General features: G+C 37.9%; 2 protein-coding genes across 20 annotated transcripts in view; one reads left to right on the top strand and one right to left on the bottom strand.

The window, feature by feature from the left end:
* PDSS1 (decaprenyl diphosphate synthase subunit 1) overlaps positions 1–6,911 on the top strand; it is a 50,339-nt gene extending 43,428 nt beyond the window's left edge. For 5 of the 8 annotated variants that reach the window (XM_002820609.5, XM_054523148.2, XM_054523150.2 and 2 more), the window contains 2 exons: positions 2,686–2,766; positions 6,449–6,911. In XM_002820609.5, the coding sequence (XP_002820655.2) occupies positions 2,686–2,766; positions 6,449–6,589 (222 nt within the window). In that variant the 3' untranslated portion in view covers positions 6,590–6,911. Of the gene's footprint in view, positions 1–870; positions 1,088–2,685; positions 2,767–6,448 lie in introns of those variants that run through there. The other 3 variants (XR_008510754.2, XR_002916424.2, XM_024253240.3) reach the window with 3 other exon arrangements.
* Positions 6,912–7,005: 94 nt separating this feature from the next.
* Positions 7,006–14,546, bottom strand: part of ABI1 (abl interactor 1) — a 117,816-nt gene continuing 110,275 nt past the window's right edge. For 11 of the 12 annotated variants that reach the window (XM_054521652.2, XM_009245186.3, XM_024253087.3 and 8 more), the window contains 2 exons: positions 11,715–11,900; positions 7,006–8,866 (listed from right to left, as the gene is read on the bottom strand). In XM_054521652.2, coding sequence (XP_054377627.1) covers positions 8,691–8,866; positions 11,715–11,900 — 362 coding nt within the window. In that variant the 3' untranslated portion in view covers positions 7,006–8,690. 12 annotated transcript variants of the gene reach the window in all.

Below are 14,546 nucleotides of genomic sequence, written 5' to 3' on the forward strand. Positions count from 1 at the left end.
CAGGCGAGAGGATCACTTGAGGCCAGGAGTTTGACACCAGCCTAGGCAACAAGGCAAGACCCCATCTCTATAAAAAATTTAAAAATTGGCCAGGCGCGGTGGCTCATGCCTGTAATCCCAGCATTTTGGGAGGCCGAGGTGGGCGGATCACGAGGTTAGGAGATCAAGACCATCCTGGCTATGGTGAAACTCCATCTCTACTAAAAATACAAAAAATTAGCCGGGTGTGGTGGCATGCGCCTGTAGTCCCAACTACTCGGGAGGCTGAGGCAGAAGAATCATTTGAACCCGGGAGGCGGAGGTTGCAGTGAGCCAAGATCGTGCCACTGCACTCCAGCCTGGGTGACAGCGCGAGACTCCATCTCAAAAAAAAAAAAAATTTTTTTTTAAATTAGCCAGGTGCGTGCCTGTAGTCCCAGCTATTCAGGAGGCTGAGGCAGAGGATCACTTGAACCTGTAGGAGTTTGAGGCTGCAGTGAGCTATGATTGCACCACTGCACTCCAGCCTGGGCAACAGAACAAGTCTCAAAACAAAACTAAAACCTACTTGATTTGGCTTTTTTACCATAGAAGTTGATTTGGGCTTTCCTGATTTCTAGTAGCTTGTTTTCTTCTTAAAAGACCAGCAACTAAAGGAAATTACTGGTTTTCATAAGAGCTAACCAGTTGCTGGCTCTATAAATTCTGTAAACACATTAGCAGGCTCTACATGTTTAGAGCTTTGTTCTGACACATATTTTGGTCTGAAAAAATTCTTTCTTCGTCTGCGATCACTTGGCTGCGGCTTTTCTATGTATGCCCTATTTTTTCTTCTAGGATTACTAACACCATGGTCATGGTTACGGGATAACAACTTATTTCATCCTTCAGGTTCACTGCCAGGGAAAAACTGGCAACTGCCGTAAGCACCGACGTGGCCAAAATCAAACACATCTTACCTCTTCCGTGGAGCCATAGACTGTTAGAGCTCAAGGGCTTCCAGTCATGAAGATGAGAAGCCTAAGACCCCAGGGGCTAAGGAAGTCACTCAGCTGTGGCAGCTGGTAGCCAAACCAAGACTAGAGCTCGGATCTAGGAAGTGAAGTGATTTGGTGTCCTGGCTTTTGTATTCTGTTAATGGTGACACTTCTAAATAGTTGCTAAGTATTGTAGAATATCGATTTTACCTTCAGTTCCTTTTTTACCTATTTTTTTCCTCTCTTCTTGCTATCATCTTAATTCAGGTCTTTTTTATAACCTACTCTAGTAACCTGTTTGTTCTGTCTGCCTCTGACTCTTTTCATTCCATGGTTCTCAACCTTGGCTGCACATGAAAAATACCAGGGTGGGCGGGAGGGGGTTGAAAATCCTGGTGCCCAGGCTAAACCCCAAGCCAGTATAACCAAAGTCTCTGGGAACAGGATCTAGGCAACTGTATTTATACCTCCCCAGGCCAGGCGCGGTGGGTCACACCTGTAATCCCAGCACTTGGGGAGGCTGAGGTGGACAGATCACCTGAGGTCAGGAGTTTGAGACCAGCCTGGCCAATATGGCAAAACCCTGTCTCTACTAAAAGTACAAAATTAGCCGAGTGTGGCGGCGCACACCTGTAGTCCCAGCTACTCAGGAGGCTGAGACAGAGAATTGCTTGAACCCGGGAGGCAGAGGTTGTGGTGAGCCGAGATCGTGCTATTGCACCACTCCAGCCTGTGTGACGGAGCAAGACTCCATCTCAGGAGGAAAAAAAAAAACTCCCCAGCTGATCCCAGTATGCAGTCAATGTCACGCACCACTGCTCAGATCCACTCTACACACTGCTAAAGGCAGAGCTCTGCACATAATGCTCTCTGCTCAGAAACCTCAGTAGCTTTCAGTTGGTAATCAATTTAGTACTTAGAGTAGAATGCCTAATTCCCATCCTCATCCTAGGCCAGTGACTCTCAAAATGTTGGCAGAGACCAGAGACACTGGTGTCACCTGGGCATCTGTTAGAAATCCATGCCAAGGCTCCATCCCTACTCAATCAGAAACTGGAAGAGAGGCCCCACAAGCAGTACAGGTGATCCTGATACGATTTAAAGTTTAACAACCATGTTGTTTTTTATTTTTTATTTGAGATGGAGTTTCACTCGTTGCCCAAGGTAGAGTGCAATGGCGCAATCTCGGCTCACTGCAACTTCCACCTCCCCAGGTTCAAGCAATTCTCTTGCCTCAGCCTCCCGAGTAGCTGGGACTACAGGCGTGCACCATCATGCCTGGCTAATTTTTTGTATTTTTAGTAGAAACGGAGTTTCACCATATTGGCCAGGCTAGTCTCAAACTCCTGACCTCGGGTGATCTGCCCACCTCGGCCTCCCAAAGTGCTGGGATTACAGGCATGAGCCACCACGCCTGGCCAGAACCATGTTGTTTTAAAGATGTACTTTATTCCTCCTGCCTCTCTTACTCAATGTTGGACTAGGATAAAACATCAGAATAAACAAGGACTAATGTCTCCTCCTCCTGTACACCACCACAGTGCCTAGGCATAGACAGTGGATGTCTCTTAGCTCAGCTTTTGTTGCCACAGTTTACTGCTCCCCCACATCATCTAGACACTTAATTACATTTTTGTTGTTTCTTGTTATTTCCTATTGTTACAAACTAGTGTTAGAACACTTGTCTCTCCCAAGAGAAATAAACAGATTTTCTCTCTTTTTTTGTTAGTTCCCAGAAATGAATGCTATGATCATGCGACGGTTCAGTTTGCCGGGAGATGTAGACAGAGCTCGACAGTATGTATTACAGGTAAGACTGTTTTTAAAAGAAAGGCAGCAGCAGGAGCAACGTGGCAAAATCCTTTAATCCAAAAATGTAACATTAACTAAACATTAAATTATAGATACAAGACTGTTTGGTCAACTCTTGATGTGACAGAAACTGAGAAGGGAAAACTCATTTTTCTGATGTTTTATTTTCACTTCTCTTCTAGACTACTTACAAAATATTTTGTTTTAACTGGTCTTAGGTAAGGCACAGACATTAATATCTTTTAAAAGGTACCTAAGTGATTGTGGTGAACTGTTAGTGTTGAAACCCAGTGGTATGGAACCAGCCTTCCCTGTGTCCATCAACAGAATCACTGGGCCCCCAGTCACCCAGCCTCAGCTCCAGCCTCATCCATGTCCCCATCCACGACCCCATCCGGGCTGCAGCTGGACTGCTGCAATAGTCTACTCATAACTGGGCTTTCCTAGTGCATCCTACCTGTTATAAAAGTGTGACTAAAGAAATGATCACTGAAAACAATTAAACCAACATAGGCAAACTATACATTTATATAAATGTTTTTCTTTTAAAGGGAGAACCATTTAACCCTGTTCAGGGGCTAGTGGCTTGCTTTAAATATATTGCCACATATCTTCAGAACTTTTCTGTGGAAGCCAGATCTCTTTGCATGATGTGAGTTTTGGTGACTGACTCCTGTGAGAATGAGCCATTTCCAAGTTCACTGTCATTTGCAGCCAACAGATCTACTGGATGAGTCGGAGTGAGCAAAAAATTGTTACAAAGCAAGTGTGGCATGAGATCTGTACTTAGTGTAGTACCTGAAAGACTTCCAAATAATTAACTTTCAGATTCTTAAAAAATTTAAAAAGCAACCCCCAACCCCTAAAAGGTTATTTTTCTCTCTTAACTGACTATACTGTTAAGCCTCATTATTCACTATGGGTTACTGCCTTTTTTGGAGAATGGTTTAAAAGTACTATTAAAAACTATGGGAGGGAGCTGGAGCTGATAAAGAAGTCAATATTCCCTGGGAGAGGTTCTGGCTTCAGAAATAATGGTATTATTGAAAGCTAGAGTGGGAAGTGGAACTGAAAAGAGGGAAATTAATAGTAGCACCTATGGAAAATAGCAAAGTTCCAGCAATCCTAGCCAGAAACGCATTTAGAGAAAACAAAAATCCACGGGAATGTTCTCTGAACAAATTCTCCAAAATTCTAGCTCCCTGTTCACCCACAGAGCTTCTAGGCCTATTCCCTCATTAAATGTGAATAGACAACTCAGGGTTACAAATGAGTTGACTAAAGCTTGCTGAACAAAAGAGTGGGACCAAAATAACAGGGGGGAAAAAAAACTCAGGAAAAACATAAATAGGAGGATCCAAAAAGATACGACATTCACAAAACAATACAGGATCATACTTTTTAAATGAGTAAGAGCAAGTTTTAAGAAACTGAAAATGACTGAAGAACAAACTCCAAAGAAGGGCTGCAATGTGAAATTGTGGAAATCCTCCCAAGTGTAAAACAGAAAGGGGGAAATAGTGAAAAATAAGAAGAGCTACAAGGACTAGTACCATCATGTAACAAGTATTTCAGGAAGAAAATAAACAAAAAAGTGGTCACTTATGCTAGAAAATGGTGTCAAAACTGGCTTAATGAATAGCAAAAATACTGGATGCTAGAAGGCAGTGGAGGAAGGTCTTCCAAATGAGGATGAAACATTTTAAACCTAGGATCCATTAAATCTGAAGGCAAAAGAAAGTCACCACACATCAGGACTAAAACATTGACGGAGTCTTGCTCTGTTGCCAGGCTCAAGTTCAGTGGCACAATCTCGGCTCACTGCAACCTCCGCCTCCCGGGTTCAAGTGATTCTCCTGCCTCTGCCTCCCGAGTAGCTGGGACTACAGGCGCCCACCACCACGCCCAGCTGATTTTTGTATTTTTAGTAGAGACGGGGTTTCATCATGTTGGCCATTATGGTCTCGATCTCGACATCGTGATCCACCCACCTCAGCCTCCCAAAGTGCTGGGATTACAGGTGTGAGCCACCGCACTCAGCCCCCACGAACACTTTCTGGGTAGGTTATGTGCAGATGTACTTCGGGAAAATGTGTGGAAAACACTGAGAGAAGGCAGGCTTCTGTACAAAAAGGAACAACAAACTAAAATGTGTCATGTTTTGAGCAATTGGTATAGAAAATCAGATATATTTCAACCACAGTGTTAGGAATATTGCATTTCTAAATGTCAGAGGGGTCCGGGCGCAGTGGCTCACGCCTGTAATCCCAGCACTTTGGGAGGCCGAGGTGGGTGGATCACTTGAGGTCAGGAGTTTGAGACCAGCCTGGCCAACATGGTGAAACCCCGTCTCTACTAAAAATACAAACATTAGCCAGGCGTGGTAGTGCACGCCTGTAATCCTAGCTACTTAGGAGGCTGAGGCACGAGAATCCCTTGAGCCTGGGAGGCAGAGGTTGCAGTGAGCCAAGATCACGCCACTGCACTCCAGCCTGGGCGACAGAGCAAGATTCCATCTCAAAAAAAAATTAAAATAAATAAATAAATGTCAGAGGGATCATGAGCCATGGAGAAGGAAATAGAATTATAGTATAGGACTTGATTCTGCAGGAAATATTTTTAGATCATAGAAATGATACTTTATTAGTATTTGGCTTTTAGAAAGAACCAATATTTTAAAACATGGTTACAGAAGAGAATATAAACATCTATAGTCTAACAGTATAGTTCAAGGAAAGGACAGGAGCTCATACAAGATAAAATCTGAAGTTGATGCTACCTAACAGAAGTAATCAACAAAACAACTAAAGACAGCAGTGTAATGATGAGGCGGCACAATATGGGTGGGCTAAATCCTCATCTTAACAAAAAGGTAACAGATAATAACTAAAATTGGTAATCAAGAAATAAAAACTAGGCTGGGCATGGTGGCTCACACCTGTAATCCCAGCACTTTGGGAGGCCAAGGCAGGCGGATCATTTGAGGCCAGGAGTTCGAGACCAGCCTGGCCAACATGACAAAACCCCATCTCTACTAAAAATACAAAAATTAGCCGGGCATGGTGGCATGCGCCTGTAGTCCCAGCTACTTGGGAGGCTGAGGCAGGACAATCGCTTGAACCCGGGAGGTGAAGGTTGCAGTGAGCCAAGATCACGCCATGCACTCTAGCTTGGGTGACAGAGTGAGACCCTGTCTCAAAAAGAAAAGAAAAGAAAAGAAAAAAACTAATGGATAAAGTGAGTGCCTTTGGAAGAAAGGAAGCTGATTTTCATCATAAACCCTCTGTACTTTCATTTTGTTATGTCTTTATTCTTTATTTTTTAAGTTAAGTTTTACTTGTGTTTTTTTTACGTTTAAAAATGTTGTATAAAGATACTTTGTACGTAGAACTTTTGAGAAATTCTCGTAAGTAAAAATTAGGGGAAAACTGATGACTATGTAATATTGATGAGCTAGTTGCTTTGCATGCTAATAGAATAAAAATTTGCTTCAATATGAGAAAAAGGCCTAAAGGAAGTTAGCACTGGGGAAAAGAACATTAGAGATGTAGTTTGACTGTTAACTGTAACCCTCAGCTCATCTGATCTCAAAACTGTGTGTTCATTTATTATAGCAGGAAGTTAAAACGCTGATTCAGTCAGTGACAGGCATCTGTTCTGTTTTGTTCTGTATCTTGTAGAGTGATGGTGTGCAACAAACAACCTACCTCGCCCAGCAGTACTGCCATGAAGCAATAAGACAGATCAGTAAACTTCGACCATCCCCAGAAAGAGATGCCCTCATTCAGCTTTCAGAAACTGTACTCACAAGAGATAAATGACAACTCTTTCTGTTCTTTCTGGCAGCTATCTTACCAGACTGTGCCTAAAGAATTTTGTGGAATACACTTTGTTTGCTTCATGTGCAGATAACCAAAAATCATTTTAAAAGATATCAAACTTATTGATGGGCAATTTATTTTTTTTATTGCAAAAGTTTTTTCAGAAAACTTTTTAAATGTAATTAAACCATCTAGTCCTATAAATTCTAGTCCTATAAATTATAATCAAGGTATCTTGATGGTTATATGTGGTATTGTTTACACTGTTAATATCCACATGTAAGGCCATTACACAAATAAATAACCAATGTTAAAATTCAAATGGTTTGTCTTGATTTACCATAGGAGTAAAGGTCAGAAAAAATGTGAAGTCTGCATTGAAGTCCACATCAGTTATATTTTAACAGTATCCAAAATTTCATATAGGAGAATGGTTTATTATAAAAGACTGTACATAAAATTTAGACAACAGGTTATATACAAATTAAGAGAACAATCCACTTGAAAAATGGAAAGTAGAAGGTAGCTAGCTGATCACTAATGATAACTTTGTTTAAAATTAACAAAGGCAAAATGCATATGAAATAGTCACATTGATTTGGTAGCAATAATGGTCTTTAATTTTCAGAAGTAACTGTTTTGCACTAGTCTTACCATTCACTATGCTGTTATAAGCCTGTGGCATCCAGTACATAACTGTAATTTGAATTCCAAACAAATCCTCAATAACACAGAAACCCACACTTGAGTGCTCTACTTTAATATCCTAAGCAATAGAGAATTATACACAAGACAAGAAGAGAAAACATCCCTCAGCCCTCCCTTAAATTAAGAGGAGACACACAAAGTGCATGTGTTGCATTTCGATTATGTCAAAAGACAATACAAGTCCGTTGGTTAGGTAAATCTCTGTTCACTGATTAATACATGACCCACCTTCTTTCCCAATTATTTTATTTTAAAATTCTAATGTTGCTAGTGCCAGGTAAGGGATTAAAGAGTGGCTACTCACAAATCAACTGTATCCACTTTTACAATATGTAAAAGGTACTTTTAACTTCCTTTCATTGAACCAGTGTACAACAGTTCACTGTAAAACTGAAGGACTGACATAGCAATCCTTAAGAATTTTACCTACAGAATGAATGCACACAATTTGACACATTTTCTTAGCTTCAAAAGATTCTTTAAAAAAGGAATTCAGTAGATTGACTTGTAAATAACCATTGCAGATTTTGAATCTGCAAAAATCCGTCACATTGCTGTTGGGACAGATTAAGATAAGGCTAAAATTTTTTTCCAAGTTAACATATTGAGAAAATAGAACCATAATTCTGCAATAAATCATTATCTTTTATTTTTTTTTAAAGCAAACCAGTGAAGGAAAGGACAAAAACCTTTGGTTCACTTATGTATTTATGAATGGAAAAATTTTATAATGCAAATTTCACTCATTAAAAAACTTAGGTACAAATTACAACATTACAGATAATTCTCTTTTTGCTTCTTTTGTTTCACATGGAGACCTTGGAGACTCAATTCATGTTAAGACACCTAAGTACGAGTCCTCCAGGTAAATATTACACAAATGGGAAGCATCTTGAATTTTTAAGTATATTTCAATACATAAATTTTTATGCATGCTTTAAACAAACAGTATTTTTTTTAAATGAGAGAATCTAACAAAAAAAGTCTGACCAGCACCAGCATTTAAATTTTCTGATTTTAATATTAGTCTGACATAGCGTTAGTAACCATGCTGCACTGAAACATGTAATGGTACAATCTGAATCATGATTCGTTAAATATTATACCCCACTTCCCCCAGAATATTTAGGCTGGTCAGAAAGTTAAAAATGTGTAAGTAAGTACATAAGCATCATCAGTTATGGACAGCTTCTTGTATAAATTGCTATTCAGCAATACACGAACTGCCTCAAAGATTTATGCTTACAGGTAGACATTCAATTTACCAATAAAACAGCATGTTCTGAAAATATGGGCACATTTTAAAACATATTAAGACAGTTCTGTTAACCATAATAGTCCCACAGTATGACTGAGTAATAAGAATCTACTTCAAAAGCAAAAAAAAAAAAAATTAATCAGTATAGTGCATGATTGATTCAACATAGTTCCCAGGGAACAGACCAGTCACTCGATTGCAGACTCCTTCATACCAGCCATCATCATTCTTCTTTATAACATAAATGATTGCACCCTCCATAAATGACAGCTCATCATCCTTGTCTTTTGTATAATCATATATTGCAACAACTATGGAAAAAACAGTTGAAATATCACATGAGTGCACTATATCCAACATTTACTTGAATTTTAAGACAAAGCCAATTAAATATATAGCACAGCAAAACTAACTTTTTATGAAGATTTCTTAATTTTTGTATCTATCAATATAAGTAGGTCAGTGGCCAACCATGTACTTAAATCATTGGCTTAATCTTAGAGCCAAATGACAATCTGATTAGACTGAATAGGTCAATAGGTTCTGTCAATCACTTTAAGAAAGCTCTCTGAATTTTAGAATTTATTAGATGTTTCAATTCATTCAAATACCAAGTGCCTATCATATGCAAAGCACTGGCTTTTCAAAATAATTATCAGGCAAAGAAAGCTGCATAGCCATTCAGTAAACCAGGTAACAACCCAAGCTATCTAATTTGAAAAAAACACAGTTACTGGAAGGTAAATCACATCCTACTCATTCAAGAACCCATGCTAATTTAAGGGACTGTCCCCAGATCTTTTTTTAAAGAATATTTACTTGAAAGGATTTTAATTAATACTTAGAGAACTTTGCAATTCTGTGGTGTCTGTAATTTTCTCAGTTCAAGATGCAGGTTGAGTAGCCCTCATCTGAAATGCCTGGGATCAGAACTGCTTTGGATTTGGGATTTTCAGATTTTGGAATTTTACATATGCGTAATGAGATATCTTGGAGATGGGACCCAAGTCTAAACTCAAAACTCATTTTTGTTTCACATACACCTTATACACATAGCCTGAAGGTAATTTTATTTTTCCCTTGGGAACACTGAATAAACTGTGTCATGTGCCTGCATTTTGATTGTGACCCATCACGTGAGGTCAGGTGTGGAATTTCCCCCTTGCAGCATCATGTTGGAACTCATTTTGGATTTTGGAGCATTTTGAATTTGGGACTTTCAGATAGGGATGCTCAGCCTATATTCACTTCCTTTGCAAACTGCTATGGAAAGAGAAAGTAATCCAAAATGTATAAAACGGCCCATGGACAAATCCAAACCACCACATTTTTTGTAAATAAAGGTTTATTACAATATGGCCACATCTACTTACTCACGTATTGTCTATGTCTGCTTTTACGCTACAATAACAGGACTGAGTAGTTGTGACAGAGACTGTATAGCCAGCAAAGTTTAAAATATTTACTATCTGGCTTTATACCAAACAAAGTGTGCTCACCCCTAGTTCTTGGGAATATACTTTTTAATCCTCCTCTACTATCAAATATATTACCCAATATATCATGCCAAATTTGTCAACTTATATAAATATGGTCCCATTTTCATAGTTAATTTGCTTTACCAAGTAAGAAAATACGGGTAAAAACACAATTCAAGGCCACTCAAGTTTATCATCCTCCTAAGTAACAACAGCTCTCTACTTGAAGGTATATGGGAATCTAAAGTAGAATATTTAAGACTTTCTTAACAATATGTAAATTATTTACTGTTTAAAAATATAAGGCCACGCTTAGTGGCTCATGCCGGTAATCCCAGCACAGGGAGGCTGAGACGGGCAGATCACTTGAGGTCAGGAGTTCAAGACCAGCCTGGCCAACATGGCAAAACCCTGTCTCTACTAAAAATACAAAAGTTAGCTGGGCGTGGTGGCGGGCACCTGTAATCCCAGCTACTTAAGAGGCTGAGGCAGGGGAATTGCTTGAACCCGGGAGGCGGAAGTTGCAGTAAGCCGAGATTGCACCACTGCACTCCAGCCTGGGAGACAGAGCAAGACTCCGTCTCAAAAAATAAAAAAATATAAAAGGAAAACAAATTTACTTTTGCCACATATCCAAAACTTGGGCAGGAAAGAATGCTGCTGGTCTCAAGAGCTACAGCTACTTGCTTAAAGTCCGTTAACCCAGTAAAGTCAATAGAAGGAAATATATTTCAAAGGTAACCAAAAGTGTTCAACTAAATCACAAGCATTTTTCAGAACTCTATAGAAATACAGATTTTATTTTTAATTGATTCCCACTTCTGCAAGAAGAAATACAGATTTTAAAATAGCACAGAACTGGATGAAAAAAAAAACTAGAAACAGGATTTGTTTCTTCCCCACCTATATTTCTTAATAGATGATTATAGTGAATATCGGGTACTGTAGGTAAATTAGACTTTAGAGTAGTTCATAATTTCATGAAATACAATCCTGATAATTTGTCTTCTGTTTTATAAAATCACCTAATTGAAACCTTAATTGAGGCTTTTCTCATGATAGTACTAATATATTTTTAAAGACAGATGCTGCTCCACTTACATACAATGGGGTTATGTCCCAATAAACCCACTGTTTAGTGGAAAATATTGTAAATTGAAAGTACATTTTCAACTTATATTTTTTTACTTATAACAGTTTTATCCAGGCAAAGCTCCATCATAAGTTGAGAAGCATACTGAATGCATATCATTTTTGTACCATCATAAAGTTGAAAAGATCCTAAAGTGAACCATCATAAATCAGGGACCGTCTATATTTAGATATGAAAGGTAATCAATAGAGCTTGACAGAACTTTTAAAATCTTTACTAATTACATATAACTCCATTTTTGTGCCTTAGCTGTTTCATCTATAAAATGCCGTCCAGCAAGTTAATCTTCAGCTGAATGCTTACATAGTTTGAAAGCAAATCTAACACTGCAATTTTAATTTAAAATACAAAGAATCCGCCTGTACACTGGAAATAATACAAAACTTAGGAAGTAAGGTTTAAGTAAATCATCTTGGTTGGTAAGGCAGTTTAAAAGGTTGAGAAACATTGGATTAGATGTTCTTTATAGTTCTAAATTTCTACAATTAGTTTATTTTCCTTCACATCAACTCAATGACTGTAACTTACCTTTCTCAATATAATTCTTGGGGGCCCAAGCAGGATCCCCATCTGCATATGGATCATTATACTGAACTACTGCAGCTTCCTCATCTTCATAATCCACTGGAGGTGGTGGTGGGGGAGGTGGAGAGTCATCAAACATAGGAATGTCATCTGGTGGAGGTGGTGGCGGTGGAGTTGGACTATCAGCAACTAAAAAGATTCATATGATTGATTTGAATCAAAAATATGTCTAGATGGAAACTTATAAGTTAATAGAATTTAAGAAAGCTCTAACTTAAGTACAGCATGCACTATAATAAAACATGCAATGATTAGAAATAAAAGCTTGGTGTGTTAAAATTTATGCTACTCAAGAATCATTTAAAAATAACAAAATGAGCTAAAAATAAGGGTATCTGGAAGTACTACAAATTAATGAATGCAGGGTGTTAGGAGACAATGTCTCTTTTTATAAGGATTATAGGAGTAGTTTCCTTATTCCAAGGTTCAGATCGGGACAAATGTTAACAATCAACCTAAAATGAATCTATGTCACTTTTGTCATTTGGACTGCAGTAAATGATATGAGTAACATTACATTAATGGTTTGATCACTTTTCACTCTGCTCATTCATGCCCCTGATTTTGGCTTGAAACAGCTTTGGTTCCCTAAAAATTCAGTCTCCTGTGGACAGATTTTTGTTTCTTTGTTGATTATTGTTTGTTTTGATGGAGAGAAAAGTAAAGTTGGTGGTATTAGGTCTGCTTCTGTGTGCAGATTTTCTACTCTGTTATTTACATTTTACAAGTTGAAAAAATGGAAAAAGAATCCCCAACCAGTAGAAAATCTAATTATTTTCAAAAATGTTTATATTCATAATCAGTTTTTTAATGTAGAAAGCAAGCTAAAATTTTGCATTATTGCTAGTAAAACATAAGCACGGGATGAGGGAAAGCCTAGATCCTAAAGATTCGATTTTCTAAGAATACATCAACAATTAAGATTTAAACATAAAGTGTTGAAGATGTAATTAAAAAAACCAACAAAAAGGAACTTACAGTAAACAAAACAATAAAAATGACTCATACCTCAAACTCTAGATGGTCGTGGTCAGTATATATGTGTGTGCTTTACATAGTCAAAGGTGTAAACAGGGAAATGGGAAAATGTCAGGCTAGAGCTCTGTTCAATGAACTAGTATAATAGCAGGTAAAAATGCTCCTAATATTTAAAGAATTCAAAGCTGGAACCCAATTAATGCTTAACTTAAATTTCTGACCAATAAATTTCTTTAAAAGTTCAAAAGACATATGAAAATGTTTTCATACAAATTGATACAGGAATTATATAATTCCTGCAGGGGAGAAGTTCATAATACAAACATACTAAATCAAATGCCAATTTTTGGGGCTATTTACGTGACCAAAGAAATCAGCCATAATCTTTCTGTCATACAGGTTTAAACGTTTACTCTGCCCTCCTTGGAATAATGTGCTGAATATACAACCAAGGGATCCAGGTTTAAAATATTTGCAGATAATGACCCTATTTCCATAACCATTTCAATGCTGTGATTTCTATTTTATCCTCTTGAGGGATGAAAGGGCTATTAGAAAACAAACCCTATATGGTAATGCTCACTCTAACACCTATCAAACGGGTCTACAATTAATTTTTCTGCCTCATTCCTAGATCCATTTTATCTTTGCCCATAACTTCCTCTATAAAACTTCTTAATATTATTGAGGAGAGGAAAATGGGTACAGACCCCTCCTGACATCAAACAGCCATAGTTCATATCCTTAATTTGGCTTAATGTGTAAATTATGTATGTGGGTACCTTGCATTTACTCTTGATTTATCATACTAGTTTAATGTTTTCACGAAATTGTCTTTATGTCCAACTGCTGTAAATCTACATGTCTTATCTTCAAATTATGGCAGAAGTCTTGGTTAATCTAATTCTCTGCATAATCATAAAGAGATGTAAACACACTGCTGACTTTTTTAGAGGCTCATATCTTAAACTGAAACACTTATTAATAGGCTGCTACATGCATTCATTATCACCCACTTTGAGTGTCATAAGAAACTGGGTATTTAAGAGAACACATAAAATTTGTACTTCATAAAACATTTAAAGTACTGATACATATTTTAACACCAATCTTCCTAACACACTTTCAAAGAAAACAGAAACCAAATAAAGTTAGGGAATCTGTGGCACAAGGAGAATCACTGACTGACCCAAGTTCATATGTTTGGTAAAAAGAACTAATATAGTATCAAGAGCCTCTTTAGCAAAGACCACACATGCCTAGAATAATGTACACTAATACTGGATTTCTATATAAAGAAAAGATTTACCAAATAGCTAGTCAGTCACCTTTGGACCCACAAAACTGATGTTCATTATGGCTATTTTAAATTATTTCCTAATAATTCTTAGTGATATGGCAGTTCAAAAGTTCACACTGGCCTTGTTTTTAAACTCTGCAGCATTAATGACTAGCAGTTTACCCTTACTCATTTATTTTTAAAAATAAGATTCACATCTATCTATCCATCCATCCATGCATTTATTTATTTTTGCACTCTATTTATTTTTGCACTTCTAGGCTGGAGTGCAGTAGTGCGATCATGGCTCACTGCAGCCTTGATGGCCTGGACTCAAATGATGCCCCAGCCTCAGCCTCCCTAGTAGCTGGAACTACAGGCACATGCCACTACACCTGGCTAATTTTTTATTTTTTGTACAGACAGAGTCTTTTCGTGTTGCCCAGGCTGATTATTCATATCTTTTTAAATGTTTGCACACATTAGGGTTTTCAAACACATATTAACAGTAAGGATGG

Source organism: Pongo abelii, chromosome 8 (genome assembly GCF_028885655.2).
Source record: "Pongo abelii isolate AG06213 chromosome 8, NHGRI_mPonAbe1-v2.0_pri, whole genome shotgun sequence".
Lineage (NCBI taxonomy): Eukaryota > Metazoa > Chordata > Mammalia > Primates > Hominidae > Pongo > Pongo abelii.